Source organism: Xiphophorus maculatus, chromosome 5 (genome assembly GCF_002775205.1).
Source record: "Xiphophorus maculatus strain JP 163 A chromosome 5, X_maculatus-5.0-male, whole genome shotgun sequence".
Classification (NCBI taxonomy): domain Eukaryota; kingdom Metazoa; phylum Chordata; class Actinopteri; order Cyprinodontiformes; family Poeciliidae; genus Xiphophorus; species Xiphophorus maculatus.
The window spans coordinates 2,364,069-2,382,266 of NC_036447.1; the positions used below are offsets into that span (position 1 = coordinate 2,364,069).

The following is an 18,198-nucleotide window of genomic DNA, read 5'->3' on the forward strand; positions in this document are numbered from 1 at the left end:
GCTTTACATCATGTTATAATGTTTTCCCTCATCACAAACATTCCTGCTTTGATTCTTTCATGCATGTTTCATAAATCCTTAATCTCCATGGCAACCATTCAAGCTGTTCAAAACGCCTGGGTGGACCTAGCCCCGCCTTTGAGAAGGGCTAGGTCCATCAGCTCCTTCAGACTAGCCAGCAGCAATTAGCAAACACCTGGTGGAGCTGAGCTCATGATAGGAGCTTCTTCTCAGAGCAACGCTGGTAAAAAGGTTATGGAAGGGTTAATAGAGGAGCCGTGTAGTGATGACTTCCTGAAGGCGGAGTTTCAGAAAGAGCAGGAGTTTTTAAAGAGACAGTGACCCAATTTCAAAGCGTTAAATAGGAAGTCAAATTTCTATATATAATCCATATATATAGTATTTTTATAATTCAAGGTAACATAGTTACTTGACTATGGGCCTGGAAAATACATAAAACTACACCTTTAATATTTTTCAGTACACAAAAAATGACTGAACAATCCCAAAATATACATGTGATCATATTAATGTTTTTTATTGATCTTAATTTATCAGACTCAATGGGGGGTCTTTACGCGTTTCTGCCCTGGGTCGCGTTATTTTCTTATCCCCCCCTGCTGTAGTGCTGCTTCGTCAAACAATGCTGAGTTTTCAACCCACGGGACGGGACGTGACGTGAATGCGCTCGGATCGCCCCGGGCTGGGCTGGGCCTGGCTACTCCACCCGGACACACTCCGAACCCCGCAGAAAGGAAGCGGAGTTCGGCTGCGGAGCCGCGGATGTTGACGGGAGGAAATGCTGCGGAGCTCCGACCTCACCAGGGATCCACACCAGCAGCTGGCGGCTTAAAGTGAACCGGTGGCGGGCTTGTTGTTGACCATCCGTCGGAATGTTCCGGAGCTGAGGCGGCTGATGAAGATGGCTTCGGTTCGGATGGCCGCTGAAGTTGGGACGGGACTTTGGAGAAGTCTTCAGCGTTTTCGGGGCGGTTTCGCAGCTTTGCGTCCGGTTTCAGTTCTTCACGAGGTAAAAACAAAACATGGATGTTCGTTTCCAGCGCAGGTTTCATGTGTTCTGAAGTAACGTGGAGCGGGTTTGTTGTTCGGATGTTTCCTGGTTTCCTGCTCTAAACTCGGATGTTATGAGATAAACTATTCATACTCCTTTAATGTTTTTATTTTATTTTAGATTTTGTCCCGTTACAACAAACATCGATGTGTTTTAATTACCTTGGATGCAATCAACACAAACGGGATAAGTCAGAAGTAGTAGGGAAAACACAGGGTTTAAAAACAAACAAAGACGATCTGAAAAGTGTGGTGTGCACCTTTTCCAACCCCAAGAGCATTCTTAGAAAATAGTAGCTGCTTATAAATTACAAACATGTTCAAAACTTTGTTAATGTTTCACAAATGTCAAAGAAACACAATTTTGCGTTTGTGGCGTTTCATTAAATAAGAAACAATAAAATCACAAGTGAATAAGTTTGTTCAACGGATAAGAACTAGTTCCTGGGATGACTTCCTGTCTTCTTCTTCTTCTTTGTAGTTTCTGTCAGTAGTAACATCCGGTTGTTGATCATGAGACTCTTGTGATGCAAAAGAAAACAAACCAAAAGAAGCTGCAGTGTGGCAGACCTTTCACTACCTGTTTTCTCGTAAGATTTTCCGATATTTTGCTCAAAGTATTTTTGCTACATTAAACAGTTAAAGAAAAGCATCCACACAGCATGATGCTGCCTCCACCATGTTCCACTATCAGAATGGTGTGGTCAGGGTGACGTGGAGAATCGATTTACCTAAACTCAGCCAACTATATATAAGCTAAAAAGTTCACTTTTGGTGAACTTTTACTTACACAAAGAAGGTCTTTGTTAGATATTGACTCCTGAAGACAAAAAGTTTCTGCCTTTTTCACTTTACTTGTTTTTATCCATCCATTTTCTTACACCCTTGTCCCTAGTGGCGTCGGGAGGTGCTGGTTACTTGTTTTTAATTTGACAATATTATATATATTTTTTGTTCCACTTCACATTTACGCTCTAATTTGTGTTTTGGTATATTTAATCAAATCTCAATAAGAGACGTTGAAGTTTGTGGTTGTAACGTGACAACGTATGGAAAATACAAACTTAGCCCTGTTGCGTTAAACAATTAATCACTCAATAAATTAAAACAAGCTCAATAATTTCCATTTGCATGATTTATTGTTTCTCTCTTTCTTCCACCAGCTGGATGATAAAACCTTCAGTGCTTTGATCTCAGCTGGCGTCTTATTTTGAAGGACCGTTTTGTTTACAGAGACTGTATAATTCATTTTATTTGTTGTTTCTGTTGTTTTGTTTATTTATTTTGGATATTTAAAATGTCTTCCAGTTCCAGTGTTAAATGTTCATTAGAGTTTAAAGTTTATCGATCTTTGAGAAAGTGTTTTTGCATTATTATGCCATGAAAATGGACTCAAATTAACAACATTATATTTTACCGCAGTTACTTCTGGGATAATTTATCATCCAGCTAAATTTGTTATAACAACATTTCTCTCTGTACTTCAGGTTTAGGTGTCACTGAATCTTTATTTTTATCATATTTTCTGTCTGTGTCGCATCATTAAGTAAACGGTATCATTCATCACGTCCATCTCCAGCTCTCGCTGAAGTGTAGCGAATGACTTTCTGCAGCGAACCCTTCAGAGCCGGAGAGTAATGCTGCTGCAGATATTACCGTCTCAGCACCAAACCGTATGTAGATTATTTCACCGCTGTTCAGTTTTAATATGTTTTTCTGGGAACTGCAGCAGTCAGCTGAGCTGCAGGATCCTGAAAGCTGCACCACTGAGATAAATGCAATATAGTTTGTCTATTGAGGGATATTTATATCAGGTCTGCAGGACTGACAGTCATTATGACTCACTGCCTTGTGCAACAATGACTAAGATGAGCTCTGCGCTCAGATTGGTTCTTACACAAAACTAGAAATGCTCTGAACCTGGGAGGCTGGATATGAATTTATCTGCTGAAGCCTGCAGATCTTCCTGATCCAAATGGACTGAATTATTATTCTAATGAGAAGGGAAGCTACATTAAACAGCAGGTTGCTGGAAAAACCTTTTACTAGACCAGGAGTCGTGCTGAGCGATCAGATTTCAGAGTCCACAGAACACAAAACCAAGTTTTACGACATGATTAAAGGCGAGCTGCGCAGATCTGACATCAGCCGACCTGGGAGCTGATCACTGAGAGATAGAGGAAAGGTCAGGGGTCACTGGAGGGATGGAGACTTTATGAATCCCTGCTTCAAGCTAGAAGAGACTATTATTTATTATTTCAAAGCAGAGATGCAACGATCTCTCCTGAAGTTTGGTCGATTCAGATTATTTTTCTGGAGACGATGAAGCAAAAAGAAGAGACAAAATGTGAAGGCATAACGTAATTCTGCCAATAAATGCACCAACGTTCACATTCTGAAACATTTGTCAGATCTTATTAAACTACAAAGAAGTATTAAAAACTAGATTTTTCAGTATTTGATGTGCCAAATTATAATATCATCCCAGTTCTGATCTCTGACTGCTAGATTGGTGCATTTCTAGTTTAAAGGTGTGCGAACTTGCAACCAGGTCCTGCTCCCTTTGTAATTGGCATAGTTTTCCACAAACAGACTAGTTTGTTTTGTTGTTAAATTATAAATGTCACATTAAAGATTTATCACAGTTAAAACATTTTCTTCATGCTTTAAAAGTTAAGCTTTTAAAGCTTAACTTTAAAAGCTTAACTTTTAACTGTTAAGCTTAAAAGCATAAAGAAAATTTTTCACTGTTTGTAATTTTACACCTTTGCCCTTTCATGTTTCTGAACTCCTGATTGCACATCATAAAAAATCAACTGGCATAAAAAATCTTCACATGTTTTAGCACAATGACGTTAAATTTGTGACTTTTGAGCATTCTTATTATTTGTCTCCATATTTCAACAAATTTATGCATAATATTAAGAAAACATAAAAAGCATTTCAGCGTTTCCGTTACAATTGTGTGCAAAACGTTGTTGATATTCCGCTAATCTTTCTAATGTTTCACAGTTGCACCGTTTCCATTAAGTAAAAATGCAAATAAATTCACACATGAATAAGTTTGTTTATGCCAAAAGTAATTTAAAAAAATGCTGTGACGTTTTCCTCCTACCACTTCCTGTCGTCTTCTTCTTTGTGGTTTTCGCCAGTAGTAACATCCTGTTCTTGATCATGTGACTCGTATGATGTGAAAAAGTGTTTCCACTGTAGTTTTATGAAATATACTAATTTTGATGCAAATTGTCATGTTTGCATTAAGCAAATTTATTTTCGTAATTCCTGTTTGCGTAGTTTTATGGTGAATCGAAGCACAAATTTCTGCATCCATGGTGCAAAATGTAGCGTTGTAGCAGATCCTTCCCCCAGCACCTGTTAGATAACCTTCACTACTCCCAACAAACTCAATAATTATTTACATCCCTGCTGATATTTTTAGTCTTTTCACTTCCAGTCTGTTGTTTTTTATGCACATGTTCACACGCACATCTTGTTTTATATTTTTCCTTTTAAATTGCCTTACTTGCACATTTCTTTTAATCTGAGTTGTAACAGTTGTAAATTTCCTCTTACTATATCATCTCTTGTTCTTATTTTTCAGTTTTTATGTTTTGTCTTTTTGCTGGAAAGCCCGAATTTCCCTTGCTTAAGGACATTTCTGTTTATTTAAGAGCAGAAAATGGAAGAGATGGAACGGAGGGAGAAATTTGTGAGGAGGCTTTTACTGGCTGCTGACAAAAAATGTCACAGTTGGCGATTTTAAAAAATACATTTTTTTGCCAGTTGACCTTCAGCCATAGGAGACGCTCTGTGTCAGCGGATTTCTGTTCGTTCACCAGAGAAATGTTCAGCTCTGAATCGCTGAGGCTGCTGGTGAGGAGAAAGAAGTTATTTGGTAATTTGTTGAAATGATGATGTTAACTTTTGACTTCCATCTCTGCAGCCAGACTTTGTTCTCCAGGCTTTCTGAGGAAGTCCTAATGCTGTTTAACCGATGGATTATAGATTGGTGAATATAAAGTTTTAAAGTTTGACTCGAGCTGTTGATGTTTGTGTCACACCCAGAGTTTCCTGTTTGAGTGGCTGTGTGATAATAACTGCCAGTTAAAGCCTGCTTGGATGAAGTCAGAACCAGGATTATGATGGGATGTTTCACTGACACTGACTGCTTTCATAATTTCATAAATATAATTTTCAGCCGTTGTTTAGATCTGGATTTACGGCGTCTGGCTTCTTGTGGTGCAGAATTATGATGCGTGCCTGACATAAAAGTCAGATAAAATGCAACATAATCATTCGGACTGCAGACGCTTTGAAAATGATCAGATATGATTTAGTTCCACATGTAGAAGAGACACAAACCTCAACATGTGTGGGGTGAGAAGATCGGATTTGGATTCCTGTGAACACAGCTTTACGATGTTTACACACCTCATACTCTGGCAGCTCGGCTTGATTTTGGTCCAAAGTTGCAGCATTTGTTACATTTTCAGCTGCTATGATTCTCTTTCACAATTTGAGAGTCCTGTTCCCCTCCTCACCTGTGGGGGCGCTGCACAAAGAACCACTGAAGAAAATAACATAAAAACCTCTGAAGAAGACACTGAGCTCAACTTCCTTCTTTACAAAATGTAAACAAAAATGAAGTGGCATCAAATTTTAGCGATTGTGAGATTTCTTTCTTGTGTTGGTAAAATATTTCTCCGGCTAGCGCCTTTGTTTATGTTGTATTTACCCAGAATGCCCTGAGCTACAATCCACTACCTGCTTTTGGCGCAGTCTGTCTGACGTTCACATATGCATTCAAACCGAACCAGAGTTCACTTCAACTGAACTGAAATATACTGTAGGTCCGTAGGCGAACCAGAGTTCAATTAGCATTTACACCTCCACAACAAACCGGATTTTCTAGTCAAACAGACTGGAGTTGGAATAACGTGAACTGGAGTTGGACTGAAGCAGATTGGAGTTGGATTGAAGTGGACTGGAGTTGGATTGAAGCGGACTGGAGTTGGATCAAAGCGGACTGAACGGGGCTGGTGTGATTGATGCAGCTTTAGTTCTTGGTTCTCCTGCCTTGTGACTGTATCGCTCTCCATCCTGCAGCCACATTCTGCACGCTGCATCCTGCTCTGATCGTTTTTATAACTGAATTGGGTCATTAAATTGGAAAGAGAAGAAGAAAAAAATGACCAAGAGCAAATAACTTTCATTATGGGGCTATAATGGCTGTTCTCAATCACATCGCTGACAGGAGCTAAGTTGGTTTCTCCTGATGACAGATTTATGCTTCGCTCCAGTCTTCAGTCTGTCTCTGCTTGTGTGAGTTAGCAGGCTGTTATTAGGCTCCAGTCGAGCTGCTCTGCCCTCGCTGTGACGGTACGAAGCCTGTGGCTCCAAGTGGGAGCAGATTCCTTCAGGACGTCTCCAAGCAGCCGACCACAACTCAGCTGTGACACTGCAAAAAAAGTATTTATGTTCTAGTTTCTAATGCAAATATCTTGGTTCACTTGAAATACAAGAAGATTAACTCAATGTAATTGATTAGTTTTTTGTTTTAAATATCTGAAATACAGCTAAACTGGTGTTGTGACCTTTCCTGTTCTATTTACAGTTTCCTCTCCACACCATTGTTTTTTATTTGTAAGCAGTTATGAGGCACAGCGGTGAAACGTTAAACTGCTGCTGCGCCATAATAATCTCAAAACAACAATATTATTGTTTATTGCAATAATTTCTGGGACAATTTATCGTCGAGCTAAATTTGTTTTCCTGACAGTAGGTCTCTGCCTACAACCCCCAGAATGCTGTGCAGTTCTGGATCAGAGTTCAGTGAAATTATTCAATATTCTATCAGACGTATTGTCTGCATATATTGTTATTGATTTTGTTGAATCAATCAGGAATTATTGACTTAAAACAAGCCCTTATTTCTTTCTGAAATAGGATTAAGTTAGTTTAGTCTTATTTAAGTGTATTAAGATATTTTCACTAGAAACTATCAAAGATTCTTGGTGAGATTTTGTGTTTTTGCAGTGCACTGTGGTAGGAAGTCGTGTCCTGCCTGTGGAGGGAGATTATCTCTGTGCTCCCCCTCTCTCCTCTTTTCCTGGTGGTGTTGCATACAGATGACTGGCTGTTGGGGTAAACATGCCATCAGCGGAGTGCTGCGTTAAGCAGCAGCTGGGAGAAATCATTTTATAATGAGGGGCAGATGTTGCTCCGCCATGTTTGTGGAAGTCCGTCACCTCACGTTCGGCTGTTTGCATGTTTCTGATGACTGGGCTCTGCAGTCAGGAAGCCGGAGTGTGTTTGAATTTGGAGTGTCATGCAGTGCAGGGGTGTGTGTCTCTGTTGTGTGTGGAAAGAAACACAGAAAGTGGCTCCGCCCACCGAGCGCCTCGCAGGTGGAGGAATGTAAAGCAGCAGCTGAGCAATTAATATTTAAAAATAAAGAGCATCTCACCAAACAGGCTTAATATGACGTATCTGTAACAGTTTTTAGTTAAGATGAACAATATAGAGGCATCATTTTTAACACATTGGAAAATTTGGACTGACATCAATATCTGATATGAATATTGTAGGACTGCAGCTACTCAATTATGCTATCATTTAATCAGTTAATCGGATAAAAGATAGCAAGGTAGATAGATAGGTAAATAAATAAGCAATTAGCTAGTTAGTTATCTGACTAGTTATGTATCTAACTAGATAGGTAGCTATATAACTAGCTTGCTATCTACCAAGCTAGCAAGATAACTAGCACATCTAATTAACTAGTCAAATAACTAACTAGCTTTCTAGCCAGTTTAAAAGCTTGTTAGAAAGCTATGTAGCTTATCTAGCTTCATAGATAAGCTACATCCTTATCTAGATAGACAAGCAAATATATTTGCTTGTCTATATTGAAAAATGCAAGTAAAAAACTCTGTGCATTACTCTCTATGTGTTTCACTGGCTGTCTAGTACATGGTCTGCTACCTAAATCAATGTTATCTGTCATTCTGGTACCCATTATTAGAGACAAAGCGGGTAAGATTAGCTCCTTGGAGAATTATCGACCCATAGCTTTAGCTAGTAGTTTGTCGAAAGTTTTTGAAAGAGTCCTTCTAAATAAGCTGGAAGAGTTTCTTTTGACCTCTGATAATCAATTCGGTTTTAAACCCAAACATGGTACAGACATGTGTATTTTTGTGCTACAGGAGATTTTAGATTTGTAGAATTTGCGCAACACCACAGTATTTATGTGTTTTATTGATGCTTCTAAAGCATTTGATCGCGTGAATCATCAAAAATTGTTCTGCAAGTTAGAAAGCAGAGGTGTACCCAAATATCTAATTAGAATAATGGTCTATTGGTATGGTCATCAACTACTGTATGTCAAATGGGGTAACTCATTGTCTGACTCGTTTAATGTTGGTAACGGAGTAAGGCAGGGAAGTATATTGTCCCCTTACCTTTTTAACATCTATATGGATGAACTATCAAAGCGCCTGAATTGTTGTAAAACAGGCTGTGTAGTTGGTGACCGCACAATCAGTCACATAATGTATGTGGATGATTTGGTAATCTTATGCCCATATAGTGCTGGCCTTCAACAATTACTAAGGGTCTGCTCCCAATATGGATGTGATTTTGATGTCAAATATAACGCTAAGAAAAGCAATGTCATGATTGTTAGAAGTAGAGCAGATAAGCATCTGATAACCCCTGACTTCTCTTTATCTGGCATTGTCCTCAATATATGCAATGAAATTAAATATCTGGGACATTACATAACTGATGACCTATCTGATGATCGTGACATTTGTAGGCAGTATTGCATGATGTATGCACAGGCTAATATTTTGATTAGAAAGTTTGGTATGTGTTCATCCTCTGTGAAGGTAGCTCTTTTTAAAGTTTTTTGTACTTCATTTTACACAGCCCATCTATGGCAAAGATATAAAAAAAGTAGCCTGCACAAACTTTATGTGGCATACAATGATGGCCTGAGGCTCCTACTCAAAGTGCCTAGATGGAGCAGTGCCAGCCACATGTTTGCACATAACGCTGTTCCCACATGTGCAGCTGCGCTCAGGAATCTCATGTATAAATGTATGTGTAGATTACCCGTGTCATACAATAATATAATAGCAATTTTAGTAAACCCTGTTTTTAGTACAGCGAGATTTTTCTCAAGATTGTGGAAACATTGGCGTCATCATTTATTTGTGGCTCAGTGACTGTCATGTTTCTTTTTGTTTTTTTTTCTTTTCTTTTTGTTTTACTATGGACCTCTTTTGTGTCTGAAATAAAGATTAATTGATTGATTGATATAGTTAGATATCATGCTAGTTATCTAGATAGCTAGCTAAGTAAATAGATAACTGTCTAGCTAGTTATCTAACAATGTGGATATACTGTATATATATATATATATATATATATATATATATATATATATATATATATATATATATATATATTTCCATTTACTTCAAGTGCAGCAGAGCCATCTTGTTTCCAAACTTAATGACAAATGTTTCAGATAATTTGGGATTCCTCCATAGAACAAGACATTTTCTTCTTTCATAAATCAGCCCACACACAGACCAATCTTTAGCTGTTCACACTTTTGCCTCAGCAGATTTATTAACCTGAAGAAATGGATTTCCCCAGCTTGTGTTTTCATTTCCATATCTGACCCTAGCTGGCCTCCGTAGTTATTGGCCCAGCAAATGGGACCAAACAAATCACCAGGGCTGGAACACCAGTAAGCTTTAGCATTCGGAAATCCAATTCCTCTTAAAGGAGCGATACCACTAACATTTTTAAACGTCCTGCTCCATAAGGTCTTCTGTTGTTGCTACATTTCGGTGGCAACCCAGAAGAACCTGTGATTAGAGCGCAGTGCGTCGGAACCGCCGGTAATGGTAGAAAACCAGAAGCATAGTCGTGGAAGTGTGCTGCTATTCATCACCCGGCTCTCAGGATTATCCGTCACAACAGCCACCGTCTGTAGATTTACAATGGGCACACAGCATATGCACAGAGCCTGGAGGCAGAATTGACTGAATTGACTCTGAATTGTGATAAATCACAAACACAAAGTGCTTCACATTAAAGAAGTCAAAGAGCCTCACAGACCTTTGATGATTAGTTTCAGATCTGCCGTTTTCTTGTTAACAGGAAACCAGGAATCTCAGACAGAAATGTTTCCTAGTGTTTCTACAACCTTTGATTGCATGAAATCTGCACACTGGGGTGGGAGGATAAGGGTTTGTTATTCTGGGAGACAAATTGTAATGTCTAATATCTCTTGTCTGCATTAATGGACAGCAGGGTCATTTATTTCTACAGCACTCTCTTTCTCTGTCCTTTCTCACTGCACTGACTCAAACAATCCAAAGCCTTTCAGCAACCTGTTCCCCTCCTCGTCTGTGGGGGCGCTGCACCAAGAGCCACTGAAGGAAACAACAAAAAAAACAATGAATAAGAAACAGAGCACAACTTCCTTCTTCACCAAATGTAAACAAAGATGGAGTAGCATCAAATTTGACCAGTTGTAGGATTTAACTTTTATCTTTGGTAAAAGATTATGAGCCATTTCTCTCGCTAGTACTAAGCTAGCATGTTTGCTTTGGTTGTATTTACCCAGAATGCCTTGCGCTATACTCTACTTCCTGCTTTTACAGCGGTCTGCGGTCTGCTCGGTGTTCACATATGCATTCAAATCACACCAGAGTTCATTTCAACCGAACCCAGACCGAAGTTTGTAGGCGGACCAGTTTGCTTCTTTGGTCCGCATTTAGGAAATCGACATATGAAATTAACAACAACCATATTTATCATTTTTAATCTGTTATTCAAGTTATTCAGCTATCAGATTGGAGCAAAGTGCTTTTATTGTTTCAGGTAACCCTGACTGTGGATGCTAGCATTAGCACTGTGGGCACCTGTGCTATTGTGATTTCAGGCTAGAGTAGCTTTGCTAACAGGCTAACTCCTTTAGCATAACTTGAACACATCTGACTTTTCCAGCGTCACGGATCACTTTTTGAAGCAGAAATTAACGTCCTGTGGGCCAAGAGCAGCAGCTTCGTCATCCAAAGCGGTTAGCACACCTGTGCATCATATTTACAGTCGCACTAGAAACGCAGAAATAGAAAGGTTCCTGTTCAAGATCTTTGTGTGTAAAAAAAGAAAAAAGATTGATTAATTGTGTTTCAAATTTACATAATTAATTAATCAAAATTTTAAAAACATAAATTTTAACTCCTGACTGCTGTTTTCTGGTTCCAGCAACAGATGTTCTTAAACCAAAGCTTCTCTCTCTCTCTCACACACACACACACACACACACACACACACACACACGCACACACACACACACACACACACACACTCGTCCGTCTCCTCACCAGCAGAGTGGAAAGGGCAGCATACCCTGCCTCTGCTCAGTCCCTTTGCTTCACAGACGGCTCCGTTGGTCGACTTTAACGATGTATCGATTGAGCAGAGAGAGAGCCAGGCTATCAGGTGAAGAACAAGATGCAGAGGAACTATATTAGTGTTGAATTCATGTAGATTTTAAAATAATTTAAGGCGCAATATCATGATTATTATCAAAAAATGATGGCAGTTTAACAGTGTTTAAGTATTGTGCTAGTTTGCTGACATAAATTCATGCGTTTTGGGTAGATCCAGATGTTTGAGTCGGGTCAAACGGAGAGCAGAAGTGGATGGATCTGAACTGACAGGGCAACGCTGAGTGAATACCAAGCGCAGGATGAAGAGGCTACAATCTCTGTCTGCCTGCTCCTTATCGATGCTCTGATCATTATCAGCGGCGTAGGAAACTCCTGAGGGTCCGCTCTCACTGAGCCACAGCCTGGCATCCATCAGAACCCACAGAGGACCTGAAATTAATTAACAGGAAGGCGATGAGTCAGTCAGATAGACTGCACCAACACCTGGTCCGATTCCTGCAGCAGGAGAACCAGAATCCGGAGCTGAATATCAGAGTTTCCAGGACGGAAAAGCTGAGGGAAAACTGGCAGAAGCAGCTTGTTGGCGCTGACCTTCTGTTTACTCTTCATCGGTTTAGCAAAGGACGACTGTTTGGTTACACCGAGAACAAACTCCTGCCTTCATTCAAGGGGCAGCGTCACTAATCTACTTTAATGAGCTTTACATCATGCTATAGAAAACACTCCTGGAGAGTTGCCTTGTTCTCCTTTAATCTCCATGGCAACCACTCAGCCGAGCAAAACTCCCGGGTGGACTTGGCCCCGCCTTCGACTCGCAGCTCCTCCCCACTCAGCTCCTTCAGACTAGCCAGCAGCGATTAGCCAACACCTGGTGGAACTGCACATCTCAGAGCAACGCTGGTAAAAATGTGTTAAAGGGTTAATAGAGGAGCCATGTTGGGATGACTTCCTGAAGGCGGAGTTTCAGAAAGAGCAGGAGCTTTAAAGAGACAGAGACCCAATTTAATTGTGTTAAATTAGGAAGTAAAGTTTCTTTTAAGATGATACATATAATATTTTTATAACAACTGAAGGTAACATAGTTACTTGATTGTGCTATAAAATTAAACCATGTGCCTGGAAAACATCCAATACTGTCCCTTTAACATTCCCATTTCTTTCTGTTTAGGCTCATCCCAGACATCCGTCACTGAGAAACTGTCCGGCTTTCTTCTCCAGTACTCCCTCTAGTGGTAAATATCTCTCACTGCATTCACATGATTACTATTACAGTGGCTTGCTAGCTGCCATGATGCAACCACAAACTGCAGAGTGTTTTATTGGGATCTGCATGAAGCAGCTAAAGACATCGTTATACCGACAGGCTTTAACTAGGCTGCTACTTTTCATCTCAGTTTTTATATTCATGGATGAAGAGCAGAGAGAGAAGAAGGAAGTTCAAACATCTCTTCCATCCATCATGATGGGCAAGGATCATGCAGTTTCACACCGCTTTGTCTTAATATTTAACATAAATTAACAGAAAAATACACTGAAGGCGAAACATGAGACGGTTCGCTGCAGTTTGTGGATTTCTATTTTTTCCTTTTCTAGCTCCTGATGTGAATTTAAGCATAATTTCCTCTCTCTCTGCTGCAGACGTGTCTCTGAAGCACAAACATGGCCGCCTGGTTCTGGAGGTGCCGTTGCCGTCCAGGAAGGAGAAGTGTCTGTTCTTCCTGCGGCCCATGCTGATGACAGTGGGAGACCTGATCGGCGATCTGCAGAGAGAGGACTCCGGAGCCGCGGCCTCCCTTCTCTCTGCAGGTGAGACGAGGTCCGAGGCCCGCCCGGCGTCGGCCCGGACCGTCACACCAGGTTTAGAGCAGTAGCAGCACAGACCAGTTGGACAGGAAGAGTTTTGGATTTAAGGAGAAATTCCTCGGATGTCAGAAGAACAGGAAGTTTAACGTTCTGGATGTTTCAGCGCTTCACCCTACAAAACAACACAAAATCTTACCAAGTATTTTTAGTCTAGTTTTTGGCAGGGCAATAAATCAACATTTATTGACGTATTATCCTTCACAAAAAATAATTTCACTGAACTGTGATCCAGAATCGCACAGCATTCTGGGAGATGTAGGCAGAGGAAAAGCTGTTGCCGCTCAACCTCTCACTGCTAGCTAAGCTACGTTGGTGGAATCAACTAACTCACTCACTCTTTGGTTACCTAGCAACTCACTCACTCTTCGGTTGCCTAGCAACAACCTGCTGGGTAACAGGAGCACCAGCAGTTTTACGTTTCATTAATGTTAAACTGCTTAAAAATACAAACCAATGTTGATAAAACTGTGGATAAAACAGGAAATATCAGCATCAATTTGGCTGTATTTCAGACATTATCAACAAAAACTAATCAATAATTATTGATATTCATTGATATGAAGTGTTTATGTCCTGATATGTTCTTCAGCCATAATGTCCAAACCCTGGTGCAAATATCTTAGTTCACTTGAAAGACAAACCTAATTTAACTCTTAAGCAACATATTGACTAGTTCAATGTCAATAAATCCTTTAATATTTATCAAAACTACAAGTTTATTTCATTTATAGCAAGATATTTTCCCATGCTACTAACGAACCTACCAGTGGAATAAAACCTTTTTATTAATATTAAGGAATTATTAAGTTAAAACAAGCTCATGTGTTTTGCTGAAAAGCTTCGTTTCAGTTCTTCACTTAGATAAAACTAACTTACTAGTAACTTTCAGCTCAATGTAGAAGTTTGTTAGTAATTATTTTAGTTTTGATTAAAGTTATTAGATCCACTGGCAGATAAATTCACTTAAAGCAGTCGACCAGTGGAACTAGTACTTTTTGATCATTATTAAGGAATTATTTATTTAAAACTTCATTTTTCTGAAAAGTTACTTTTAAGTAAGTTATCTAAAGATAAACAAAACTAGACTAAAAATACTTGGTAAGATTTTGTGTTTTTTCAGTGTTTAATCTGCTGTTACTGATTGAAGTAACAATATGTTGTCGCTCAGCAGCCAGTTAACAAAGTTAATCTTTTTTTCTTGCGTTTAATTTAATTTCAGCGGCTCGGTTTTTGTGTTTTAAACGTTTAAATCTGAGTCGTTGCTCTTCCAGACGGGCAACGCGTTGCCAACACGACGCTGTTGGACGCCCTGCTGGAGACGGACTTCCAGCTCGTCATCAACAATCACGTTTACAACGTCAGCGCACCTGAGAAAGGTAACAACACTTCCTCTATGGCAGGCAGACTTAACATATAATCTGCTTAATCTGACAAAAAGATCATTTTGACTCGACACAACTACATTTTGACCACCGTGAATGGTAAATTAAGATATCCGCACCTACATTCTAATAATTGAAGATATTTTACATTTTATGGTTCAAGATTCCTGTCAAGAAATCTCAATAGAAGTCACTGGATTCATCATTTAGAGTAATAATTACAATTACATAATTACAATTTAAGATATCTTCAGCGCAATTATGTCTCATCGACATTACAATTTTATATATCTGAATTAAAACTGAGCTGTCCAAATATTTGCCTGCAAAATTTTGGAGAACAAGAGCAAAAGAACAATAAAGACAAGTGTACAAAGCTGAAAATGGAGCATTGTGAAAATATTTTAAAATTTTCTTTTAATTTTTAATTTTTTTATTTGAAAGTTACATAAATCTGTGACATTTTGACAAGACAGAATACTAATTCAGGATTTTATTAATGTCTTTCTGATTAGTCATAATGTTAATACAAGAACTCTTAAATAGAAAAACTTTCTAATTAAGGATATCTCTAATAATTGTGGAGATATCTGGAACTAACTTCCAGATAAGTTCAAAACTAGATATTTAGTTTTGCCCAGTAATTATTTGCTTTCAAGGCAAACAAAGTCTCTAAATAAAAAATATATTTAATTAGAATTATGACAACAGTTGGAACAAAAAATTAGATATCTAAAATTTACTTTAGGACTAGTCATAATTTAATTGTTGATATTTTAAATATTTGTTTCAGACAAAGTGAATTTAAACCTTTGTGCAACTTAATGGTAAATAGACATAATTTATCCAAGTCAGATTAGAGATTTATTAACTAATACGTCTAGTCATGAGCCAATATCAGATATCTGGTCAAACTGATTTTATGTTAAAACAGCCTGCCATACGTGTGTGACTCCATGTTGTAAATCGTTCCTTGTGGTTGCAGTGATCACCTCCAGTGAGCATGCCAGAGACATGGAGGACTTGAAGCACGTGGTGCATCTCCTGCACGCAGCGCTGCACCTGCCTGAACACCACCTGCTGCAGGAGCGCCATCTGCTGGAGAGGATGGACAACATCAAGCAGGAGCTGTCGCCTCTGGAGCAGGTGACACCTGAGCGCTGGGTGGGCTGGTCAGACGGGGCTCCAGGTGTCTACGAAAAGCATCAGCCTCACTCTGAAAACAGTCACTAAAACTCTGCTGGGCATAAAAAGAAGAAATACACTTTCATCTCTTCTGATATCTGAGTTTTAGTATCGGCAGACATCGATCCGATGCAGAGAAACATCGCTAACTTGACTTAAAATGTTTCTGTTTTTAAAACGCAGACATAGATATACTGAATTACAAATGTATTTAATAACTCTGCACAAATACAGCACACTTAATACACAAATAGCTTCACAAACTTGGTCAAACGTATAAAAACAACTTTAATTTGTTCCGTCAGTCAGCATAATTATAACTGCCTATTTAGAATAAATAATAAAGAAACTGAAACTGACAATAACAACAGGTTGACCAACATGTAAAAATAAACCTTCTTAATGATTGATTAGTTTGTAAATATCTGAAATTTTGCCAGACTGGTGTTGAAACCTTTCCTGTTTTATCCAGTTTTCTCTCCGCGGCAGAAAAACCTTAAACTGCTGCTGCGCCCAGCAGGTTGTTGCTAGGTAACCGAGGTTTGGGGGGAACTTGAAACTGCTTCTTTCCCAGCAGGTTGTTGCTAGGTAACCAAAGACTGAGAAAACAGGTAATCTCATAACTAGTAACATTTTAATTATGGATTGGGAGCATTATCACGATACCCGATTTAGAATTTTTTTCAATATTGGAACTGATGCAGATATTATCGGATCGGTTCATTTCTCATAAAAACAGATTAAAATATTCCTAATTTAACTTCCATAACAGCACAGGCCGGGTTTGTGAGCAGCCTGGAGATAATTCATTTTAATTTTCCGTGTCTTGTTGCGTTGTTTCTTCCAGACGAAGACCGAACTGAGCCGGACGGCGGAGTTTCGCACCTCCAGGACTCTCTGGACCGGCATGGCGCTGCTGTCTGTGCAGGGCGGCGCCCTGGGCTGGCTCACCTGGTGGGTGTATTCATGGGACGTCATGGAGCCCGTCACGTACTTCATCACCTACGCCACCAGCATGGGCGCCTTCGCCTACTACATCCTCACCAAGCAGGCAAGACTCACAGATTTGACACTTCAGGAGTTTAATGTTTGTGTCTGGAAATAAAATGGATTTCCTTCAAGCTTAGCTTGTGAAGCTCAGCAGGAAAACTAATAATAATTTCTGTTATGTTGCCCAACAATTAGTTTTAATCAGAGGTGGGTAAACCTCTGCTAACTTTTCATTTAGCGCTTTAGTTGCTAACTTGCTCATGTTTAGCGTACTTTGCTTCCCCCTAAATTAATTTGTCCAGATATGTTATAAACTGCTAATTTATTTGGTTGTTTATAAAGCTAGCTAGTAGTAGCTAGCTGTACATAGTCATGGTCTTATTTTTAAGGGGGGATTCTTTACCCAGAATGCATCACTGTAGATCGTAGTCCTGCAATAAACAGTTGAGTAAAAGCTGCACATGTTGTCTAATCATGAATTTCACCCTGAGATCAAATTCTTGTTCTCTTGTCTTTGCTATTTTGAAGAGTTTCTAAGAAGGACAAATTCAGTTTTTCCAAACATTTTGTGTAATTTTATGCTACAACAATAAAATATGTATGTAGAATTGCTATATAAACTTACTAAAAACTGATTTTTCTTAGTGGTTTTATTGAATTATCAGTCATTATGTTTGTGATTTAGTAAAAGACGTAATTTCTGTGGAGGATTTCTCCAGAATTGAGCCGGTCTGAACTGAATCATCTGTTTTTTATCTCTCCGTCAGGATTATGTGTATCCAGACGCAAAGGACAGACAGTTTCTACGTTACTTTTATAAAGGCGCCAAGAAGAAGCAGTTCAACGTGGAAAAATACAACAAACTGAAGGATGAACTCGAACAGGTGACTTAGTTATTAAACTTAAGACTAACTATTTCTGAATTTAAGAGCCACAGTCACAGTTAAATGTTGTGATATGCTTTCAGGTGGAAGAGGACTTGAGACGTCTGAAATATCCCAACCAGCTTCAGCTTCCGCTGGAACAGATCCAGGCGAAGCCGTGAGAGACGCCGGGCTGGACAGACTGTCAGAGACAAATGTTTGTTTTGATGATGATGATGCCATATTTTTACCTTAAAATCTATAAACCTGCATTATTAATGTTGATGCCATATTGTACCCCCAACAAATTCACAAACATTGATAATTAAAGTTTGCATTTCAAACATTTTCAGGTTGTGTATTTTTATG

At 39.1% G+C, this 18,198-nt stretch overlaps 1 protein-coding gene across 1 annotated transcript; it reads left to right on the top strand.

The window, feature by feature from the left end:
- The first annotated feature begins 679 nt into the window (after positions 1 to 679).
- Positions 680 to 18,177, top strand: mcub (mitochondrial calcium uniporter dominant negative beta subunit). Its single transcript, XM_005797620.3, has 8 exons — positions 680 to 1,030; positions 12,715 to 12,778; positions 13,185 to 13,352; positions 14,681 to 14,785; positions 15,777 to 15,937; positions 16,824 to 17,027; positions 17,734 to 17,850; positions 17,934 to 18,177. Exons 1-8 carry the CDS (start codon positions 917 to 919, stop codon positions 18,009 to 18,011), a joined length of 1,011 nt encoding a protein of 336 aa, XP_005797677.1. The 5' UTR covers positions 680 to 916; the 3' UTR covers positions 18,012 to 18,177.
- The last annotated feature ends 21 nt before the right edge of the window (positions 18,178 to 18,198 follow it).